The 22,907-nt window shown below is 42.5% G+C and overlaps 4 protein-coding genes across 4 annotated transcripts; 2 read left to right on the top strand and 2 right to left on the bottom strand.

Annotated features, from left to right (window-relative positions):
- Positions 1-2,176: 2,176 nt before the first annotated feature.
- Positions 2,177-3,557, top strand: LOC124489105 (complement C1q-like protein 4). The gene is made up of 3 exons (XM_047051759.1): positions 2,177-2,549; positions 2,840-2,968; positions 3,185-3,557. The coding sequence occupies exons 1-3, from the start codon at positions 2,402-2,404 to the stop codon at positions 3,463-3,465; spliced, it is 558 nt and encodes a 185-aa protein (XP_046907715.1). The 5' UTR covers positions 2,177-2,401; the 3' UTR covers positions 3,466-3,557.
- An 8,423-nt stretch (positions 3,558-11,980) lies between these two features.
- Positions 11,981-13,454, bottom strand: LOC124489107 (endonuclease domain-containing 1 protein-like). The gene is made up of 2 exons (XM_047051761.1): positions 13,070-13,454; positions 11,981-12,539 (listed from the first exon to the last, which is right to left on the bottom strand). The coding sequence occupies exons 1-2, from the start codon at positions 13,370-13,372 to the stop codon at positions 12,030-12,032; spliced, it is 813 nt and encodes a 270-aa protein (XP_046907717.1). The 5' UTR covers positions 13,373-13,454; the 3' UTR covers positions 11,981-12,029.
- Positions 13,455-17,253: 3,799 nt separating this feature from the next.
- LOC124489066 (complement C1q-like protein 4) lies at positions 17,254-18,551 on the top strand. The gene is made up of 3 exons (XM_047051698.1): positions 17,254-17,626; positions 17,917-18,045; positions 18,262-18,551. Exons 1-3 carry the CDS (start codon positions 17,479-17,481, stop codon positions 18,540-18,542), a joined length of 558 nt encoding a protein of 185 aa, XP_046907654.1. The 5' UTR covers positions 17,254-17,478; the 3' UTR covers positions 18,543-18,551.
- A 364-nt stretch (positions 18,552-18,915) lies between these two features.
- On the bottom strand, positions 18,916-22,870 carry LOC124489087 (E3 ubiquitin-protein ligase TRIM39-like). The gene is made up of 8 exons (XM_047051734.1): positions 22,837-22,870; positions 21,768-22,084; positions 21,107-21,391; positions 20,908-21,003; positions 20,517-20,750; positions 19,997-20,144; positions 19,827-19,853; positions 18,916-19,659 (listed from the first exon to the last, which is right to left on the bottom strand). Exons 2-8 carry the CDS (start codon positions 22,080-22,082, stop codon positions 19,115-19,117), a joined length of 1,650 nt encoding a protein of 549 aa, XP_046907690.1. The 5' UTR covers positions 22,083-22,084; positions 22,837-22,870; the 3' UTR covers positions 18,916-19,114.
- Positions 22,871-22,907: the final 37 nt, after the last annotated feature.

Below are 22,907 nucleotides of genomic sequence, written 5' to 3'. Positions count from 1 at the left end.
CCAAGGAGGACATTTGCCCCATATAGCACCAAATGCTGATAAAGTACAGGAAAAAGATAACAATTTCCAGATGTTAGGTTTTTTTTACACCATAGAACAAATATTCATAAATATCTGGCTTTGGCCAACTTTTCTAAGGCAGGACCATTCAAATCAATGTCAATAACTACACTGGTTATTTATGTGTTTAGATGACTTTTAAGCACTTTCTGTGTTAATGTCAAAATACTATTTCAGTATCATATAATGATAATTATGTTCTCACTAAGCAAACCCTTCAATCCAAAGTGACATGCAAGGGGGGATTTGAACAGCAACCTCTAGATCTGCAGTCAAATGCTCAAAACCAAATTCTTTACCCACTGGCTATACCAACCTCTCACCATTCACCTGCAGCCAATCAGAATCGAGTTTTCACCCAGACCATTGTATAAAATTCACCTATCCTGCTGTTGCCAGGGCTTTAAATGGTCATGCCACTGCCTACAAAGAGTTAAAGGGCAGGTATCTCATGGTGTCCCAGCATGTGTCGTGTTTGCCAACGAGCCAAGGACACTTCTGTGGAAAGATCACAACAATTAATGATTGCCAATGAGACCCAAGGGAGTAGGTTGGATTTCAGCGTGGGTAAAGACATCAAAAGTTGAAGCCAAATAAAAGAAAATGGCATTAATTTAAGTGCAAACACAGTTTTTTGAGCTTTATGTACTATCAACGTTATGTTTCACTCTGCAGTTTTTGGTTGGGACAATTTGTGTTTCCGTGTCTTTTTCGGGACATGGCTGAAGCCAGGGCCGGCTCTAACCCTTTATGGGGCCTGAAGCAGAAATGATTTGGGGGCCACTCGGTGACACCAATACAATTGATTATTATTAATCCCTGATCATATACACACTATTAATTTAATGCACGAAATAGCAATTTTATTACATCATACCAATGTTTGCCTGGTATGTTTTTACCCTCTTATACGGTTTTAAATTTTAACAGAAACAAACCCACTAGAGTGGTGAGGTGTTGATTTGCACTTTAAGTATTCAAAGTCTTACAGTACTTAGGGGTGTACTTAATGTGGTGTACTGAGAAGTAGCAAAATAAACCAGCAAACAATGCATTTACTGTACACAAGTTAACCACTTTAATAGCTTATGGTTTATACTCTCCTGTATTCAGTGGATATTACCGTAACTTCTCTTTGTCAGTTCATTTATCGCATAAATTACCACTAAAACCTGCAGTGTGGATACACTGTGTTGATTGTCTTACCAGTCAATAGAGTTCAGGATCAACAATATTTATTAAAACATTACTTGGCACTGGGCAAGAACAATTTCAGAACTTCCCATTGTAACTGATATGAGCATAACGAGCCATCATCATGTACAAGTACACAGGATGGTCACTGGTCAGTGATGTACATTACTGCCCTCTAGTGCTAATTAACCGATACAACTTTCAAACCCCTGCTGTGTTGCACTTCAGGCAGAACAGTTTCCACATCTGGAGCACAGCCAAAGCCTCGATCAACTGCTATTTTTAAATGGTTTTCAATATTATAGCCTACTGATGACTAATGTAATGAATTATATCAGTAGTTATTATTATTAAGTATTGTAATTGTTTTGCAAGAAAACAATATTAGTGTAGTCTTTTGTTTTGTGTTTGTTTGTTTTCAGTTTTTATATCCACTATTATTACTTTTCTTCTTGTGGTATAGAACAAGCTATATTTTATTGTTGATTGGGTTTAGCCATGTCTAGCAAGTGGGTATTAACTTCTCTTTGTCAGTTCATTTATCGCATAAATGACCACATGAACCTGCAGTGTGGACACGCTGTGTTGATTCATTGTCTTACCAGTCAGTTCAGGATCAACATGATTTGTGCCAAGCATTTGAGGGAAATGACTGCTAAACTGGCATAACCAGACAGTATGCTGCTCTGTCAATTTTTGAATGCCCAGTGCCAAGTAATGTTTCAATAATTATTACTGAATAAATCTATTGCTGTTACTTATTTTCATGTGGTATAGAACAATCAATGTTTTATTGTTTATTGGGTCCCATGTCTAGTTAGTGGATATTAACTTCAACTATTGCTGTTCATCAGTTGATTTATTGGACAGAAAAATGTCTTTAACCTGAAGTGTAGACACTCGGTCAATCAACTCTGGTTGCAGACGGTGATCTGTATGTTCAGGGTTAACACATGTTTTTGCTAGGTATTTCCCGTAAATGACAGAAACACTGGTAGAGAATGTATGCTGCTCTGTCAATAAGTTATATGCCTGGACTAAATCCCAGAAATTTACAAAAAAAAACTGCCAGTTGCTTTATAAAATGAGAGACTTCTTCTCGGGGAACCATTGAAGGTGTTTGATAGCCAACAGAATCGTGCTGAAGATGAAGAACTTGTCCTGTTTGCTGGTGTTGCTGTTCTGTGGTCTGTCTGCTGCTCAGGAAGACCAAGAGTCGACACAGCTTCCCTCCTCAACCTTGGAAGACAGGCTGAAACTTCTAGAAAGCCAAGTTGATCATCTCCGAAAGAAAGGTAAAAGGGATAATTTCAAGGAAACGTTATTGTTTCTCGACAACACAAGCTAATTGTAATGATTGTAATGATGACGGGGAGTCAGATGGCTGAGCGGTTAGGGACTCTGGCTATTAATCAGAAGGTTGCCGGTTCGATTCTTGGCTGCGCCAAATGACGTTGTGTCCTTGGGCTAGGCACTTCACCCTACTTGCCTCAGGGGAGACTGTCCCTGTACTTACTGTAAGTCGCTCTGGATAAGAGTGTCTGCTAAATATGTTAATGTAATGATGTGGTTTTGTTTTACACAGAGAGAACACAGGTCATCTTCTCTGCTGCAGCAGGAGGAACTGGAACAATTGGTCCTTTCAATGTTGACACCACAATGATTTACAAAACCGTCATCACTAACATTGGCAATGCCTACAATTCAAATACAGGTACATTTGATCTAATTATATCTACACAATTGTTCACTTTTTCCCTAAGTAAACAAAATAGTAGGAAAAAACTGAACAATTTACGAACCAGCTTTGAAAGAAATCAGTTTTAGACTAGTAGGAACAGCAGAAGGGTTTCAGATCGAGACAACCTCATATTTAACCTTTTAAATGGACTGTACAGATTACCACAAAAAACTCTCTCTCTCTCCACAGGAGTCTTTACCGCCCCAATGAAAGGGGTGTACTATTTCTGCTACTTCTATCATGCAGGAGGCGAAGAGGGAGTAGTGTTATTACTACTCAAGAATGGAAAACGAATCGTCACCACGTCGGATCACAAAGCTGAGGATAAGGCCGACAACGGGGGCAACGCAGTGACCCTGGAGCTGAACGAGGGGGACCCGGTCTATGTGATCATGCGCTCTCAAACTCACGTTTGGGGGGATGACTTTGGTCATACCACTTTCAGTGGCTTCCTCCTCAGTGCTGACTAGGACACAGCTGTTTGTTTATTTCAGAATGCATAAACTTCTTGCCTAACTGACAATCATGCATCTTTTAAAGAATAAAGTCTCCATACAAATACATTGATGTTGTTTGTATTCATGATGGACCTGCAACGTCTTAATCTGCAGTCAAATGCTTTAACCACTGAGACATACAATCCCTTAGTTAACAGTACACGCTCAATATTTTCTTAGCTTTTGTTTCAATGATGTGTTATTCCACCTTGCGTACATCAAGTATGTTTAATTCAGTGATACCTAAAAGTCACATGATTTTTATGAGAATCAATAATTCATTGAAAAACTGAAACACAAATGCACTTAACTATAAAACGTAATTTCATTTTTTTTGGCATATATCTTCATTATACAATATCAGCAGAATCTTAACTCTTTATACAAAAAATATATATAAAAGGGCATGAATGCCAAGTGTTCAAGTGTAAAACTTTCACCATACAAAGTAAACCAAAAACATATCAATCATGCCATCACATAGGCTAATAACATTACATTTCGTTCAGGTTATTTAGTTTTGATCAATCAGCCAATCAGTAACAGAGCTCACCTCTGTTGTCGTGACGGGGTCCTGGAACAGGTCCATGCAGATGGAACACAGCAGGTGGTCTCCAATCAGGACGGGCGTGCAGGAGAACGCCGTCGAGTAGGTGGAGGGGGTGAAGAGAGCGGAGGCCATGTCTGATAGGTGTCAGAAGGAAAATGAACACATTATTGAGTGAATTGGACTCTCAAGCTGGACTGAGCTTCACGCAACCAACTTGTACCCCAATAATATAGAACTACTTAGCAGTGCCAGTCCTAGCACCTTTGGTGCCCTAAGCAAGGTCCCCCCCCCCCACACTCCCCCCCCCCCCCCCACACTCCCCCCCCCCCCCCACTCCCCCCCCCCCCCCTACTCCCCCCCCCCCCCCCCCCCCCCACTCCCCCCCCCCCCCCCACGGGACGAAGGACCGGCACTGCTATTCAGAACTTCCCACTGGAACTGAAATGAACTGAACGAGCCAATTGTCATTTTTAGGGACATTAGGGTCAATGCAGTAGTGATGGGCATTCCGGCTCTTTTTCGTGAGCCGGCTTGTTTGGCTCAGCTCACTGAAATGCTCTCGAACGGCTCTTGAAAAAATACAAGTTTTAACTATGAATTTGACTATGATAGGTGTGAAAACAATTTGAATTCAATTATTATATGAAATCATACTCTACCTTAACCAGGGGTTTGTCCAGACATTTTTGATAGGGGTGGCCCGCCTCTGACTGGGCATATAGCCAATCATATATTGGGGCGGCCAATCAGATTTCAGGGGTGGCCCGTGCCACCCTAGGCCACTCCCTGAACACGCCCCTGACCTTAACCACAATGTCTTTAAAAATGCATTGATTTGTTATGGTTCTCCTCCGAGTTTCGACTACTCATCTACTGAGTGTGTGTGAGTTAGCTCGGCCCTCCCTCATGCAGTATGATTGGTTGACACCGCGTGTATGATTGACAGGAACAGAATGTGAGGATGATCGTGTGCGCCTGTAGGCCTTCAAGTATTTTTTTGTTGTTCTTTGAATTAGTCAATTATTTTAAGCACAATTAAAATTCATTGTTTCATAATCATTACATTTTTTATAGACTATATTAATCTATTAAAAAAAGATAATCATTCGCGAAAGACCCATCACTACAATACAGTGTGTCACTGCCCTCTAGTGGTAACTAACCCACACAACAACTCAAAGTCAAACCTCCAAACACATCAACACACAGACCAGGCCCCCCCCAGAGGAGCCACAGGTTACTAATCAGTCTCTTCCTCCTCCACCAGGAAATATGAGTTGTGTGTCTGTCAGCAAATGGGGAGGTTTCTGAAGTTGATATTTAATAATTTGAAGTGTGTCTTACAATACAAGGTGGCTGACTCCCTCTAGCAGCAAAATGGCCAAATCTAGGATTCATGATGAAGAAATTACAGTATGATAAGTCGGTCAACCTTGGTGTCAAAATGATTTAAATCTACGAACCAAACCATTTATAAATGTTGTGTAGACATATTAAGTATATGCAATGTATGAACATTTAAAGGACACCATCCAAAAGTTGAGAGGCAGCTAAATCTTTTTTTGCGTTTTGGACGTCCATATGGACGTCCATAGACTGACGGCGATGGCTGCTGATCTTTGCATGGATGGACGGACGGCGATGCTGTTCAGAGTGCCGTCCATAGAGGGAGCATATATTTTGGACGGCGTCATAGCCGTCCATATGGACGGCGATGCTGTTCAGAGTGCCGTCCATAGAGGGAGCAGATATTTTGGACGGCGATGGATTAGCAGGGACGTCCCTCGTGCCGTCCATAGAGGGAGCAGATATTTTGGACGGCATCATAGCCGTCCATATGGACGGCGATGCTGTTCAGAGTGCCGTCCATAGAGGGAGCATATATTTTGGACGGCGATGGATTGAATGTTTAGCAGGCTGTTGAGCTAACAGAACTGCCGAAGGCTACCATAGCATGTAGCTAGCTACATTAACTTTGGATGACTCAATCTTTTGTCAAGTTAATTTGTATGAATTGCATGTTAGTGCAATATTTACGCCTTTATTCTGTTTTTTTTACATAATCAGCAGTATGATCTCATGACAATATAGACTTGAAAAACAATATGTTATGGTTTGGGTTTGCCTATAGGCTACATATATTTTAATTATTTCGAGAATTGTTAATAAAGACTCATTTAAAATTTTCAAATTTGGAGTGTTAGGCCCATAGGCTATTACGTTTTGCATTTGTCTCCGCTCAAAGTGGTTCGTGCGCAACATTGGAGCTACTGACTGGTGGCTCCAAATCCACCCATAAAACACTTTGAAACTGACGGCTTCAAAGACCTAAAGGGCAATGTATTTCATAGGGTCATAACACAATGTTAAAATCTTAATTGAGTCTTTATTAACAATTCTCGAAATATTTAAAATATATGTAGCCTATATCTAGGCAAACCCTAACCATAACATATTGTTTTTCAAGTCTGTATTGTCATGAGATTATATTGTTGATTGGCCTACTTTTGTATGTTAAAAATAAAATAAAGGCGTAAATATATAGCCTTCACTTAAATGCAATTAATACAAAATAACGTGACAAAACTTATTGAGTCATCCACGGTTGCTGTAGCTACATTCATGGTAGCCTTTGACGGCTTTGGTTTGGCTCAACACATCGTATTGTGTTTTGCATTGGTCTCCGCTCCAAGCGAGTGTTTGTTGTTTTGCGTTTGTCTCCGTGCGCAAGATTGGAGCTACTGACTGGTGGCTTCAAATCCACCCATAAAACACTTTAAACTGACGGTTTAAAAGACCTAAATGGCAATGTATTTCATAGGGTCATAACACAATGTTAACATTTTAAATGAGTCTTTATTAACAATTCTCGAAATAATTAAAATAAATGTAGCCTATAGGCAAACCCAAACCATAACATATTGTTTTTCAAGTCTATATTGTCATGAGATCATACTGCTGATTATGTAAAAAAAACAGAATAAAGGCGTAAATATTGCACTAACAAGCAATTCATACAAATTAACTTGACAAAAGATTGAGTCATCCAAAGTTAATGTAGCTAGCTACATGCTATGGTAGCCTTCGGCAGTTCTGTTAGCTCAACAGCCTGCTAAACATTCAATCCATCGCCGTCCAAAATATATGCTCCCTCTATGGACAGCACTCTGAACAGCATCGCCGTCCATATGGACGGCTATGACGCCGTCCAAAATATATGCCAAAATATATGCTCCCTCTATGGACGGCACTCTGAACAGCATCGCCGTCCATATGGACGGCTATGACGCCGTCCAAAATATATGCTCCCTCTATGGACGGCACTCTGAACAGCATCGCCGTCCGTCCATCCATGCAAAGATCACGTCCCTGCTAATCCATCGCCGTCCAAAATATCTGCTCCCTCTATGGACGGCACTCTGAACAGCATCGCCGTCCATATGGACGGCTATGACGCCGTCCAAAATATATGCCAAAATATATGCTCCCTCTATGGACGGCACTCTGAACAGCATCGCCGTCCATATGGACGGCTATGACGCCGTCCAAAATATATGCTCCCTCTATGGACGGCACTCTGAACAGCATCGCCGTCCGTCCATCCATGCAAAGATCAGCAGCCATCGCCGTCAGTCTATGGACGTCCATATGGACGTCCAAAACGCAAAAAAAGATTTAGCTCCTACTGCAAAAGTTACATCCCTTTCACACTCATCTGTGATCCAGTTTGGACAACACCCAGGCCAAGGACCTGCCCACTGAACTGTTTTGATAGATTGTTATTCTACTCTGCAGGTACCATATGGGGGCATATCCCTGTGCTTCTGGTGGATATTCTGGAATTAAATTGTTAGTTGTAAAACGTTTAAATGTTGAATACGTATGCACATCTTCTTTAGACTAGGACATGAGTTAAAAGTCATGTACAGACTCTCTTTCTCTTTCCATCTTTGTCTCTCTCTCTTTCTTTCCAGGTGAGGGGTACGTAGGATCCGACGACGATCGCCATGTGAAGTACGAGGGAACAACCGAGGCCTTGTTTCAATGAGAGCTCTCGCTGTTTCAGCCACGCCCTCTTTCTGCTGACTGTGTGAATGTGTGTGAGTGTGTATTTGAATGTGTGCGTGAATATGTGTGTGCGCATGGGTGTGTTGTCACGAAGTGTGACTGGCAGTTAAACACTTGCATGAGAGATTTGCCTAACTACTTAAGAGTCACTGTAAACATGGATGAGAAACACAGTAGAACTCTTGTCTGTCATTTAACGTACAATGACTCGTGTCTCAAGGGCTCTCTGGATATGCTGGCTCTGGTCTACATCGCTGTTCTGATTAGGTAGCATGTGTCTCTGATCAGGCAGGGCTTGCTTATTCACATTTGTGGACATTGTAAAAATAAATAAATAAGTGTATTCTTTGAATCAAGTTGTGTTGTGCAGACTTACTGTACAGACATATGTTATTTACATTTAAATGTATTTATATAAACACAGGGTTTCACAGGTTTTCATTTGAGATTACTTCTTTATTAAATGCTTTTATCTACAAGAAATACTATCCGAATACAAATGCATAATGTGAATCATTTCTTTTAATTACTACAAACAGACATTTAGTTGGTTCCAAGATCTTTACTTAGTTTGTATTTTATTGTTGATTAATAATAATTGTAAAAAATGTATGAGTGTATTCTCAGGCCTCCCTACTGAACTTGTTAAATTATCAACATTGTCCATTAAACACAGAGAACATTGTATTATATTGAACTGTCAGCCAGGCCTCCAGCTCCTGCACAGTGCGCCTCACCACCCGACCATTGTTGTCAGGACCCCAGTAACCCTCCGACCTGGGTGTACAACCTGGACTCAAGCAACAGTAGGCACTCCAGTAGAACTGTGCCACTCTGACACGACCAGTCCCAATCGTTCTTTGCCCTGGCACCACCCCTGTGACAATGTAGACTGTGTTACAAGGTGTATACAGATTGCGCATTACCCCTTCGTGTGTCTTCCATGCACGGTTGTTGAAGTCCTTGTCCTGTGGGGCTGCGTTGGTCAGGGTGGAGGTGGCCAGCGCAGTGTCCTTGTCCGAGGTGTGCTGAACGGGGTACAGGTGGCCTTTCACACAGCCTGTCTGTCGTGTGCCTATGTAGTCTGTGTTCTTGGCCTGGTGTACACCCCAGTTCCTTTGCGGAATGGTATCACTCATCTTGTCCATACAAAAATGGTCACCTCCATCAAGCTAGGAAAGGAGAGAGATGATTGGCTGGGTGTTGAAATTGAGCTTCACACTGCAGTGACATCGCTATGCTTAGCTGACTGAGGTTTACAAACGCCTGCTTGGTAGTGCATGAATAATTATATCATGTAGTTTATATGGTGCTTTCTGACTGGCCCTTACTAAAAGTCAATTTAATATCAATATTTATATTTACAGTCAATAGTATTAATTCAATCATCGCATAAATGAGACACCCCAAACATATGATAGTGTAGATAGAGATTAAGTCAATGAACATGAATTAAAGTATTTCTGTACTAGCCCTAGGTGTAGGATAATGCAGACATTAACAGTGTTGTGAAAATCACCTCTCAAATGGCATTTTAGTCAACTGTATTGGAGAAATGAGAGTGCAAGGTCTTTTAGATCTGTTCTATTCAACTGATAATACAGTACCTCAGGTTCGGAAAACCACTTGTCCTCCCTATGCTTAGCTCCTTGTCCGTCCCCCAACACATAGGCAGAATACACCGGAATCTTGTTTGTGGTATCGTACAGCGTAGCATAGAAGTAATTAAGTTTTTTGTTCTGGTCCTGTAGACACTGACATATTTGCTTGTACCGGTTTTGGTCTGGGAGTATTGTAGGGGGGGCTCCATTGAAGAAGAACCGCGGGCAGGTACTGAAAGGAGTCACTTCTCCTTGAGAAGGAAGAGGGATGAGTAAAGTCAGAAGAAACAAACAGTGGATCTTCATGGTTGTAGTCTGCTGTGCTGAGAGGAAACGAGAACTCAATATTGTGTTCACTGTCCTTTTCACCTTATATACGTGGCAGACACGTAGATATTGTTTATATACGTGGCAGACATGTAGATATTGTTTATATACGTGGCAGACATGTAGATATTGTTTATATACGTGGCAGACATGTAGATATTGTTTATATACGTGGCAGATAGGTGAGAAGCACGAGGATGGTTTGGAAGCGGATGTCTTTGATCAAACGTCCCATAATGCACCTGAGAGTAAACATTAAAACGAGCGTCTTTATGTCTTCTTCATGTCATGGAACATTTGAATGCAATCCTGTCTGTGCTGACTTTTCCGTTTCGGTTGAAAATCTTCTGTTGTTTACTTAAGTTTACTGTATAATCTTTTCACAAACGTTACAGCCTTCACACTCTGCATTAATCTGAAGGAATTTACTCCACGAGTAACATAATGTCATTACAGTTATAAGAGCAGCTTTCAATACAAGGTTTTATTCTTTCTTGTTCATTTGACTATAAAAACTAAAACAAACAACAAAGTGCATTCAATGTCAATATTTAAATTTAAAATATCTAGACAAAGGAGTTAAACTACATTTCCAATAAAAACGAAATATTTCAGAATCTTAATGGTACCCCCTTTAAAATAATTTGACTTATCTCCTACCTTACACTTGCAAAAAAAAAAAATGCTTTCATCAATCAATGCTGAAGTTAGCCAATGTGGAGGTTTCTGAAGTTGATATTTAATCATTTAAATTGTGTCTTACAATACATGGTGGCTGACTCTATCTACCAGCAAAATGGCCAAATCTAGGATTCATGATGAGGAAATTAACAGTATTTGTGATGAGGAAAAAACTCTCTGATTACAGCCTGTACAAACATGAAACCAGAATCAACAAAATGTCATGTTTTGCCATGCAGAACAATATGACATCATTATTATTATCAATATTATATTATTATTATTACCAAACCATGACCAAACATGCCTGTTATTGTTTAATCTTTCATCAAACACCATGGTGGGCAAGTGGAATCGTAATGATAATCCAAATAAAGTAGCTTTTAGTTTCCAATTCCCCTCCCCAAAAATGTCACTACAACTAGTTTCATGAATGAAAAAAAAAGAAACCATGTTCTGCATGTCTACAGTCGGGGGAGCCCAACAGGGGCATAAATCACAGTGTGGCCGTGGGCACTGCAGTGGGAGAGTACACGTGTAATGACTTGTGTCTCAAGGGCTCTCTAGATATGCTGGCTCTGGTCTATATCGCTCTTCTGATTACGTTGTATGTGTCTCTGATGGGTTTACATGTGAGACTGTTTCAAGGATTTGCCTTACTTCCTGACTATACTTCTTAAATGATCAATAAGAACACAGTCGAACTCTCTGGTCATCAGTAGAACTGGCTTGTTCATGTTTTATACTTAAATACTTTTATACTTAAATGAATTCTCCCTCTGTCTGGTAATGTACGCCTGTATGCCTGTACAGACTTACAGAATGTCAATGTGTATGTCTTTATTTATGTTTAATGTATTTATGTAAACACAGGGTTAGGGTTTTCGATTTTAGAACACTTTATCATCGACCAGAAATATAAACCATATGCATATGTAAAGTGTATAATTCCTGTAGATTTAACAGACATTTAACATGTCTAAAAAGCAGTATCATAACTTGTTTGCCTGTCTGATTAACAGCATACAGTTACTTCTGCCTGGCTTATCACTTAAACAACTTACAGATATTGCATTATTTCACACACTGTGTACAGTACCTAAGTGATAATATAAAAAAAATATATATATAATTTATCTGATATAATAATTGAAGTTTTAAGCCTGTGGGAGGCTTTTACTGCACACATTTTATTTCATTGATGGGAGAAAAATAAAGGCCACAAGACTTTGTTCCGAGATGGTCACAGTTTTTATTAGTCAGCAACTTTTTTGAGAGTCAGCTTAGACCTCTCTACTGATCTTGTGAAATCATCGACACTTCCCACCAAACACAGAGAACCGCATCCCATAATACCCAGTCAGCCTGGTCTCCAGGTCCCTCACAGTGAGCGTCTCCACCCGGCCGTTGTTGTCGGGACCGAAATAACCCTCCGAGGTGAGCGAAACACCGGTCTCCAAGCAACAGTAGGCCCTCCAGTAGAACCGTGCCACTCTGACACCATTCCCAATCTGTGTGTTCCCAGGCACGACCCCGGTGACAACATGGGCCCGGGAGCACCTGACCCCCAGGTGAAGGGCCAGGCCCTCCTCATGCTTCCTCCACTGGCCACGGTTGAAGCCCGGGTCCTGGGGGGCAGCGTTGGTCAGGGTGGAGGTGGCCAACATGGAGGCCTGGGTGGAGGTGTGGTGGACCGGGTACAGGTGGCCCTTGTCGAAGCCTGAGCCGTCGTAGTCCTTCCCCACGGCCTGGTGGCGACCCCTGTCTATGGACGGAATGTGGCTCAGGCCGCCCATGCATGTGCGCACACCTCCGTCCAGCTACAGGAAGTACAGGACAGACAGAGGTCATTTGATCATTGGGTGTTTGGAAGGACAGAGTTCATTGGATCATTGGGTGTTTGGAAGGACAGAGTTCATTGGATCATTGGGTGTCGAGACTGTGTTTCACGCTACAGAGAGGTGGCTGAGGTTTGCAAACGCTTGCTTGGACATGCATGAATAAGTAGATAATGTAGTTTATGAAAATACAGGTAGTGCAGTACAAGAAGAAAGATAACGTAGTAAATGAAAATGTAGGGAATGTACTCAGACACCTGGAATAATATGATCATGTAAATAGAGATATTAGTAGATATTGGTCCATTTTAATTAGTACGCATGCGGTATATACCTATACTATTGGTATTGCTGAACAATTTAATGCATTATCCCTTAACAGCTCCTGTGTTATATCTAGACTGCACATACAAAGCATAATTGTGTCCATTTCTTTACGTAAAACTCTCTGACATGCACTCTCGATCTGCATCTTAAAGAACTGTTTTGGAGAGATGACTGAGTAAGAGTACCTGGGGTTCGACGTACCACTTGTCCGTCCGATCAACGTCTTTGTGCTGAAACTCATAGGCAGAATACACCGGAATCTTGTTTGCGGTATCGTACAGCGTAGCATAGTAGTAAACAGGTCTGTCGTTCTGGTCCAGGAGACACTGACATATTTGCTGGTACCGGTTGTTGTTTTTTAAGTCCACAAGTATTGTAGGAGCAACTCCGTTGACAAAGAACTGCTTGCACTTACTGAAAGAAGTCACTTCTCCTTGAGAAAGAGGAGCGAGGAGGACAATTAGAAGAAATAAACAGTTGATCTTCATGGTTTGGTGTTCAGCTATACTGAGAAGAGAGGATCTGGTCACTTAACTGAAGTTCTCAGGGGAGAAGTCATTGATGTGTGTCATTTTTTATCAGTTTCACACAAGCCCAAGGAGGACATTTGCCCCATATAGCACCAAATGCTGATAAAGTACAGGAAAAAGATAACAATTTCCAGATGTTAGTTTTTTTTTACACCATAGAACAAATATTCATAAATATCTGGCTTTGGCCAACTTTTCTAAGGCAGGACCATTCAAATCAATGTCAATAACTACACTGGTTATTTATGTGTTTAGATGACTTTTAAGCACTTTCTGTGTTAATGTCAAAATACTATTTCAGTATCATATAATGATAATTATGTTCTCACTAAGCAAACCCTTCAATCCAAAGTGACATGCAAGGGGGGATTTGAACAGCAACCTCTAGATCTGCAGTCAAATGCTCAAAACCAAATTCTCTACCCACTGGCTATACCAACCTCTTATCATTCACCTGCAGCCAATCAGAATCGAGTTTTCACCCAGACCATGGTATAAAATTCACCTATGCTGCTGTTGCCAGGGCTTTAAATGGTCATGCCCAGGGCCGTAACTACCATTGAGGACACCGAGGTCGTGTCCTCGGTATTTTTTTTCGTATTTCAGTTTTTTTTGTGCTTAAATCGTGGTATATAAACTCAAAATAAAGTACACGTGAAACTGACTGCAGGACGATGATCTTGGTCTCCCACAAACCGTAACGTGATTTTATACTTGAAGAGCCGAGTAGCTCAAGAGTTTGGACATACGTGCTGCGCGTCATCAACAAAACGTACTGTCGTTATGGTAACCACCAAACACAAGTCGGACGCTGATGTTACCGCCATAGACCAGAGCCATAGAAAAAGAATTTGCAGAATCTTTTTCTATGGCTCTGCCATAGACATACCGCTACTGTTAGTGAATAGCCTATGTTAGTTACAGTCACTGGAAGAGGAGCGCAGCAAACTAAACATGTAGGTTAAGAGAAGTTTAAGTGGCAGATGACTGTGAGAAGAAAGATTCATTTTCATGTGGAAATATTTGTATTGCAGCACTCGGATAAGGAAACATCAAATCAAAGTTTGGTTAACTCCGTCAGTACCGGTTGTCAATCAATTTCCACCGGTTGAATCAACATTCATTTTGCGATTGATATGTCATTGATGTGATTGATTGAAAATGAAATTCAGTGGCAATTGGGAAATATCAAACTGACTCGCTATGGCTCGGTCGATACGTTCCAGCCTCAGTTTGATATTTCCCGGCATGACCGAACGGTCGAGGTTAGTAAGTAGTTTATTATATGGCAATTTTAGATTCTTTTCATTTTGTAAACGAAAATAAATGGTACCTTTAGGCTAATTGTAGCTAGCTCTCAAGTCTTCTCACGGTGTGTTTCATGTGTTGCCAAGCAACTCATTACTTTTTATAGAAAGCTGACAACATGGTTCTGCTAAAATGGCTTTAATTTCATCACAAAATAACGACACAAGTGATTCAAAGAGTCTGGTCTTCATCCTCACTTTCGATGACAAAGCTTTTCAGCATCATCTGGATAGTAAAACTCAGCAGCTGACTTGTCCATATCGCTCATTTTGAAGCTGACGTCAGAGGGCAATACGGATCCGTATTGACCGGCGAGGAGGGCAATACGCGGCTGGGGTGACTACTCATTATCCAATCAGAACGCTCGTACCGTCGTTGCCATATAATAATAATTGTGGTAACTTGCCCTTACTTCATGAGTCCCATAAAGGTCCTTCAAAAAGCCTCAGAATGCCCCATGTTTACCTCAAAATTTCAAAAGCTCCACACCGCCCCATATTCAAAAGTCATAATGATGATGTTTTTGCTCCTTAAGACTCAATAAGAGAAAATGGCCATATTTAAATAATGTAATTTAAAAAAATTCCGGGGGAGCATGCCCCCGAACCCGCCTAGAAGTTCTGACTCATGACCTCAGTATTTTTTGGGCCCTGCGTACGGCCCTGGTCATGCCACTGCCTACAAAGAGTTAAAGGGCAGGTATCTCATGGTGTCCCAGCATGTGTCGTGTTTGCCAACGAGTCAAGGACACTTCTGTGGAAAGATCACAACAATTAATGATTGCCACTGGGATATTTACTGGAATGAGACCCAAGGGAGTAGGTTGGATTTCAGCGTGGGTAAAGACATCAAAAGTTGAAGCCAAATAAAAGAAAATGGCATTAATTTAAGTGCAAATACAGTTTTTTGAGCTTTATGTACTATCAACGTTATGTTTCACTCTGCAGTTTTTGGTTGGGACAATTTGTGTTTCCGTGTCTTTTTTGGGACATGGCTGAAGCCAGGGCCGGCTCTAACCCTTTATGGGGCCTGAAGCACATGGCTGAAGCCAGGGCCGGCTCTAACCCTTTATGGGGCCTGAAGCACATGGCTGAAGCCAGGGCCGGCTCTAACCCTTTATGGGGCCTGAAGCACATGGCTGAAGCCAGGGCCGGCTCTAACCCTTTATGGGGCCTGAAGCAGAAAGGATTTGGGGGCCACTCGGTGACACCAATACAATTGATTATTATTAATCCCTGATCATATACACACTATTAATTTAATGCACGAAATAGCAATTTTATTACATCATACCAATGTTTTCCTGGTATGTTTTTACCCTCTTATACGGTTTTAAATTTTAACAGAAACAAACCCACTAGAGTGGTGAGGTGTTGATTTGCACTTTAAGTATTCAAAGTCTTACAGTACTTAGGGGTGTACTTAATGTGGTGTACTGAGAAGTAGCAAAATAAACCAGCAAACAATGCATTTACTGTACACAAGTTAACCACTTTAATAGCTTATGGTTTATACTCTCCTGTATTCAGTGGATATTACCGTAACTTCTCTTTGTCAGTTCATTTATCGCATAAATTACCACTAAAACCTGCAGTGTGGATACACTGTGTTGATTGTCTTACCAGTCAATAGAGTTCAGGATCAACAATATTTATTAAAACATTACTTGGCACTGGGCAAGAACAATTTCAGAACTTCCCATTGTAACTGATATGAGCATAACGAGCCATCATCATGTACAAGTACACAGGATGGTCACTGGTCAGTGATGTACATTACTGCCCTCTAGTGCTAATTAACCGATACAACTTTCAAACCCCTGCTGTGTTGCACTTCAGGCAGAACAGTTTCCACATCTGGAGCACAGCCAAAGCCTCGATCAACTGCTATTTTTAAATGATTTTCAATATTATAGCCTACTGATGACTAATGTAATGAATTATATCAGTAGTTATTATTATTAAGTATTGTAATTGTTTTGCAAGAAAACAATATTAGTGTAGTCTTTTGTTTTGTGTTTGTTTGTTTTCAGTTTTTATATCCACTATTATTACTTTTCTTCTTGTGGTATAGAACAAGCTATATTTTATTGTTGATTGGGTTTAGCCATGTCTAGCAAGTGGGTATTAACTTCTCTTTGTCAGTTCATTTATCGCATAAATGACCACATGAACCTGCAGTGTGGACACGCTGTGTTGATTCATTGTCTTACCAGTCAGTTCAGGATCCACATAATTTGTGCCAAGCATTTGAGGGAAATGACTGCTAAACTGGCATAACCAGACAGTATGCTGCTCTGTCAATGTTTGAATGCCCAGTGCCAAGTAATGTTTCAATAATTATTACTGAATAAATCTATTGCTGTTACTTATTTTCATGTGGTATAGAACAATCAATGTTTTATTGTTTATTGGGTCCCATGTCTAGTTAGTGGATATTAACTTCAACTATTGCTGTTCATCAGTTGATTTATTGGACAGAAAAATGTCTTTAACCTGAAGTGTAGACACTCGGTCAATCAACTCTGGTTCAGACGGTGATCTGTATGTTCAGGGTTAACACATGTTTTTGCTAGGTATTTCCCGTAAATGACAGAAACACTGGTAGAGAATGTATGCTGCTCTGTCAATAAGTTATATGCCTGGACTAAATCCCAGAAATTTACAAAAAAAAACTGCCAGTTGCTTTATAAAATAAGAGACTTCTTCTCGGGGAACCATTGAAGGTGTTTGATAGCCAACAGAATCGTGCTGAAGATGAAGAACTTGTCCTGTTTGCTGGTGTTGCTGTTCTGTGGTCTGTCTGCTGCTCAGGAAGACCAAGAGTCGACACAGCTTCCCTCCTCAACCTTGGAAGACAGGCTGAAACTTCTAGAAAGCCAAGTTGATCATCTCCGAAAGAAAGGTAAAAGGGATAATTTCAAGGAAACGTTATTGTTTCTCGACAACACAAGCTAATTGTAATGATTGTAATGATGACGGGGAGTCAGATGGCTGAGCGGTTAGGGACTCTGGCTATTAATCAGAAGGTTGCCGGTTCGATTCTTGGCTGCGCCAAATGACGTTGTGTCCTTGGGCTAGGCACTTCACCCTACTTGCCTCAGGGGAGACTGTCCCTGTACTTACTGTAAGTCGCTCTGGATAAGAGTGTCTGCTAAATATGTAAATGTAATGATGTGGTTTTGTTTTACACAGAGAGAACACAGGTCATCTTCTCTGCTGCAGCAGGAGGAACTGGAACAATTGGTCCTTTCAATGTTGACACCACAATGATTTACAAAACCGTCATCACTAACATTGGCAATGCCTACAATTCAAATACAGGTACATTTGATCTAATTATATCTACACAATTGTTCACTTTTTCCCTAAGTAAACAAAATAGTAGGAAAAAACTGAACAATTTACGAACCAGCTTTGAAAGAAATCAGTTTTAGACTAGTAGGAACAGCAGAAGGGTTTCAGATCGAGACAACCTCATATTTAACCTTTTAAATGGACTGTACAGATTACCACAAAAAACTCTCTCTCTCTCCACAGGAGTCTTTACCGCCCCAATGAAAGGGGTGTACTATTTCTGCTACTTCTATCATGCAGGAGGCGAAGAGGGAGTAGTGTTATTACTACTCAAGAATGGAAAACGAATCGTCACCACGTCGGATCACAAAGCTGAGGATAAGGCCGACAACGGGGGCAACGCAGTGACCCTGGAGCTGAACGAGGGGGACCCGGTCTATGTGATCATGCGCTCTCAAACTCACGTTTGGGGGGATGACTTTGGTCATACCACTTTCAGTGGCTTCCTCCTCAGTGCTGACTAGGATACAGCTGTTTGTTTATTTCAGAATGCATAAACTTCTTGCCTAACTGACAATCATGCATCTTTTAAAGAATAAAGTCTCCATACAAATACATTGATGTTGTTTGTATTCATGATGGACCTGCAACGTCTTAATCTGCAGTCAAATGCTTTAACCACTGAGACATACAATCCCTTAGTTAACAGTACAAGTCCAGTATTTTTTTCATAAATTCTTCTTTGCTTTTGTTTCAATAATGTGCTGTTCCCCCTTGCTGTACTTTAGTTTGTTTAATTCAGTGATACCTAAAAAGAGTTTTATAAGAATCAATATTTCATTGAAAAACTGAACACCAATGCACTTAACTATAAAACTTAATAGATTTTTTTTGCATATATCTTTATTGTACATTATCAGCAGAATGTTAACTCTTTATACCAAAAACATATATAAAAGGGCATGAATGCAAAGTTTTCAAGTGTAAACCTTTCACCATACAAAGTAAATCAAAAGCATATCAATCATGCCTTCACACAGGCTATTAACATTTCACTTTGGTTAGGCTATCTAGTTTTGTATCCAGAGTTCCAACACTATCGATGCTTGACAGGTGAGATAGTCAGAGGACCTCCGTTCTTCTCATTGAGAAGAAGGTGTGGACTGAAGTAGGGGTAGAGGCTCCTTGTGAAGCCACACCCAGTGTAGGAGTAGAGGTGAGCCCCGGCCTCCACGTCGTAGAAGGACACCAGCCCCTCCTCGTAGTCCACAAACACCCCCACCTTCCGGGGCTTGTCCCTGGGGTGGAGCAGGGTGGGTGGATCCTCCAGGGCTCCGTACTGGTCCTCGTTATACAGCACTATGGCCCAGTAACCGTTCGCCGGGTTCAAAGCCAGTTTCCCCTTCCGGTTGGCGTCCTCGCTGGCGACGCCCAGATCCCAGCCGGTCTTGTCTCCGACCTCCACCTCCCAGTAGGAGCGTCCAAAGCTGAGGCGGTTGACGGCGAGGACGCTGGCGAAGAGGTCGAAGCGTCCGGGGTCGTCGGGGCGCTCCCGGGCACTCGCCCCGTGTCTCACCTCTCTGCCGTCCGCCGACACGACCAGCTGGGGGTTAGCCGTGTCCGTGTCCAACGTCACGGCAACTGTTTGGGACACACACAGGTTGAAGTGGAAATGGACTTTAGCGGATACAAAAAAACTAACACCATAATGATAGAAAATGGGGTGAAATGGGGTTTTAAACGGCGTTCAAATAATTATGTAGGACAAGGCTTTTCCTAGATGATATCCTTAGTTTTTAAAAGCATACCTTCAAATTTCTGGATCCTCTCGAGTTCTGAGAACAAACAAACAAACAGGTCATCATCATTAAGAGGGATTTCTTTTTCACTCCTCACCATAGGTAAACTCAGACAGAGCGAGAGAGTGATAGAGAGAGGTAAGAAAGAGAGGGATGTAAAAGAGAGAGGGGTGTCTCACCCACGGAGGTGAGCTTCTCCAGCTCCTGCTGCGTCCTCTCCGTCAGGGCGGAGCAGACGCTCCTCAGCGTTCCGAAAGACAGCGACGTATCCACGGAAACGGCGGTCCAGTCTCTGCCGCCGGTCAGGCCCGACAGGGACGGAAACGTCTGATTGGATGGAGGTGTCACGTGACTTGTTTAGAGCTGCACGGGTGTAAACGCTCTCGTGGCCAACTCACACTATTTCTGCATGTCTTCCTCTCTCTCTCTCTCTCTCTCTCTCTCTCTCTCTCTCTCTCTCTCTCTCTCTCTTTCCCCTACAAGTCCTGTATATTCTCCATCTATAGAGAATCTATATACAGTATATCTCTCAAATATATATTTCATGATAATAAAACCCACACTTCAAACACATCCTTCATGGCAGCTAACCATGCATAATGGACAAGGGGTCTATGGAAGTTTCCACCACAGTACCCTAACGCTCCTCAGGACTTCCTTCCCTAAGCCCCCCCCCCCCCCCCCATCCCCTGTCCTCACCTGGAGGAAGAGGATGTGGTCCTCGATGTTGGCGATGTCCTCCATCTTTGAGACGGCCTCTCCCAGCTTGTTGACGTCTCCCTGCAGCTCCAGGCAGAGCCGGTCCCCCTCCCTCCCCAGGCTCTCCTGTCGCTCCTCCAGGGGCCGCAGGGCGTCCTCCTGAGCCTCCAGCACGGTGGCCAAGACTGCACCGAACGCCGCCTGGATGTCCCTCCGCTCGCGGTCCAGCCGGGCCTGGGGAGAGGGAACGTCTCTCAGGAGTGGGTTTGAACTCCTGGTGCTGTGTGGGATCTCCACCCTGCTGACGTTTTCACTTCTCTCTTCCCCTCTTTCTCTCCTGCGCTCTTTCTTCCCTTCTCTTCCCTCTTCTTCTCTCAATGCTAGCTCTCACCTTGCAGTTCTCGACAGATTCATTGATCTCCTTCAGTTTCCTTTTTCTCTCGTCGACCTTTTGTCGGATCTCGGCTATCGTTTCCTCCAACTCAGCCTGTGACACACACATACAACACACACACACATACACACACAATATACGTGTAAGGCAACGTCAGCCAACAACACGTCACGCCTCACAGACAAACGGACGTCACCTTCTTCTTCTCCCATTCGGTCTCCGTGGAGACGACCTCTTGACCTTCCTCCAGACAGAGAGCGCAGACGCAGCGCTCGTCCTCCCGGCTGTACAGCTCCAGGGGGCGCCCGTGAGTCAGGCAGGCCCGCCCGTCCAGGTCCTCCACGGGGGCCACCAGCCTGTGGCCCTTCAGCCTCCGGGCCTGGTAGTGAGGCTCCAGGTGGGTCTCACAGTAGGAGGTCAGACACACCAAGCAGGACTTCAGGGCTTGGAGCTTGCTCCCGGTGCAGACGTCACACACCACCTGCGGGAAAAAGACGTTTCAACCAGTTGAGTTTTCTGCTGACAGGGTGTGTGCTGTCGATGGAGTCTCATCCATGTTGACGGCTTCTCTGCTGTAGTGATCCATTTATTCATCCATCTAACAAATCCATTCATCTACTCATTCATTCATCTACTCTTTCATTCATCCATCTACTCATTCATTCATTCATTCATCTACTCATTCATTCGTTCAACTAATTATTCTTTCATCCATCTACTCATTCATTCATCCACCGATCCATCTATCTATTCATCCATCCGTCCTTCCAACCAACCATGCGAAAAGACGATCAAACCGCTACTCAGTCGATGACTACAATCCGCCATTCAATCATCCAATCAGAAACAGAGCTCACCTCCCCTGGATCTCCTCCGATCAGGTGGTCGTCCCTCTTGCTCTGGGCTATCTTCAGCTCCTGGATCAGCTCCCTCAGGATGATGTTCACCTCCGGCTTGCTCCGCAGGTGGGCCTTGCAGAGCGGGCACACCAGGTCGTTGAGCGCCATGTTCCTTTCGAGGCAACCCTTGCAGAAGGTGTGACCACAGGGGGTCGTGACGGGGTCCTCGAACAGTTCCAAGCAGATGGAACACATCAGGTGGTCTCCGATCAGGACGGGGGTGCAGGAGAACGCCGTTGAGGAGGTGGAGGGGGTGAAGAGAGCGGAGGCCATGTCTGATTGGTGTCAGAAGGAGAATGAACACATTATTGGACTCTCAAGCTCACTTCTTCTGCTACTGACTGAGCTTCACGCAACCAACTTGTACCCCAATAATATAGAACTATTCAGAACTTCCCACTGGAACTGAAATGAGCTGAACGAGCCATCCTAACTTTACGCAAAGTACATGGGGGTCAATGCAGTATGTCACTGCCCTCTAGTGGTAACTAACCGACACAACAACTCAAAGTCAAACCTCCAAACACATGAACACACAGACCAGGCCCACCCACAGCAGGAGGAGCCACAGGTTACTAATCCGTCTCTTCCTCCTCCACCAGGAAAAGCGAATGGAAAGGATCAGATCATCTTTCCAGTCTTCATGTACGTTAGGTAAATCACACAGACAAACTCCTGCAGTATCACACTTCAGGTGGAACAGTTTCCTCATCAGGAGCACAGCCCGAGCCTCGATCAACTGCTATTTGTAAAAGCTTTTCAATACTATACTGATGACTGACTGACACAATGAAGTTGTTTTTTATGAGTATCATATCATAACTTGTTTGCTCAAGTTAATTTGCTCAGTAAGGTAAAGACAATTAAATAGTTTACAAGATTTTGTTAGCAAACTGTGCCAACAATGAAGTTACTAAATATTGAATAAACTGTAACATCAATGAAATGGACCAGTTGTGTAAGTGACAAATATATTTTAAAGTAGAGAAGCAGAGCAGTACAGTATGAAGGACAGCTGTCATCTTACCTCACAGGTGCAGAGATGTGTCTCTCACTCTCTCTATCACTCTTTTATACTGTCTCTGTTTTGTTTTCTCT

The sequence above is a fragment of the Hypomesus transpacificus genome, unplaced genomic scaffold (assembly GCF_021917145.1).
Source record: "Hypomesus transpacificus isolate Combined female unplaced genomic scaffold, fHypTra1 scaffold_170, whole genome shotgun sequence".
Classification (NCBI taxonomy): Eukaryota; Metazoa; Chordata; class Actinopteri; order Osmeriformes; family Osmeridae; genus Hypomesus; species Hypomesus transpacificus.
This window is presented reverse-complemented; position numbering and strand designations above follow the sequence as displayed.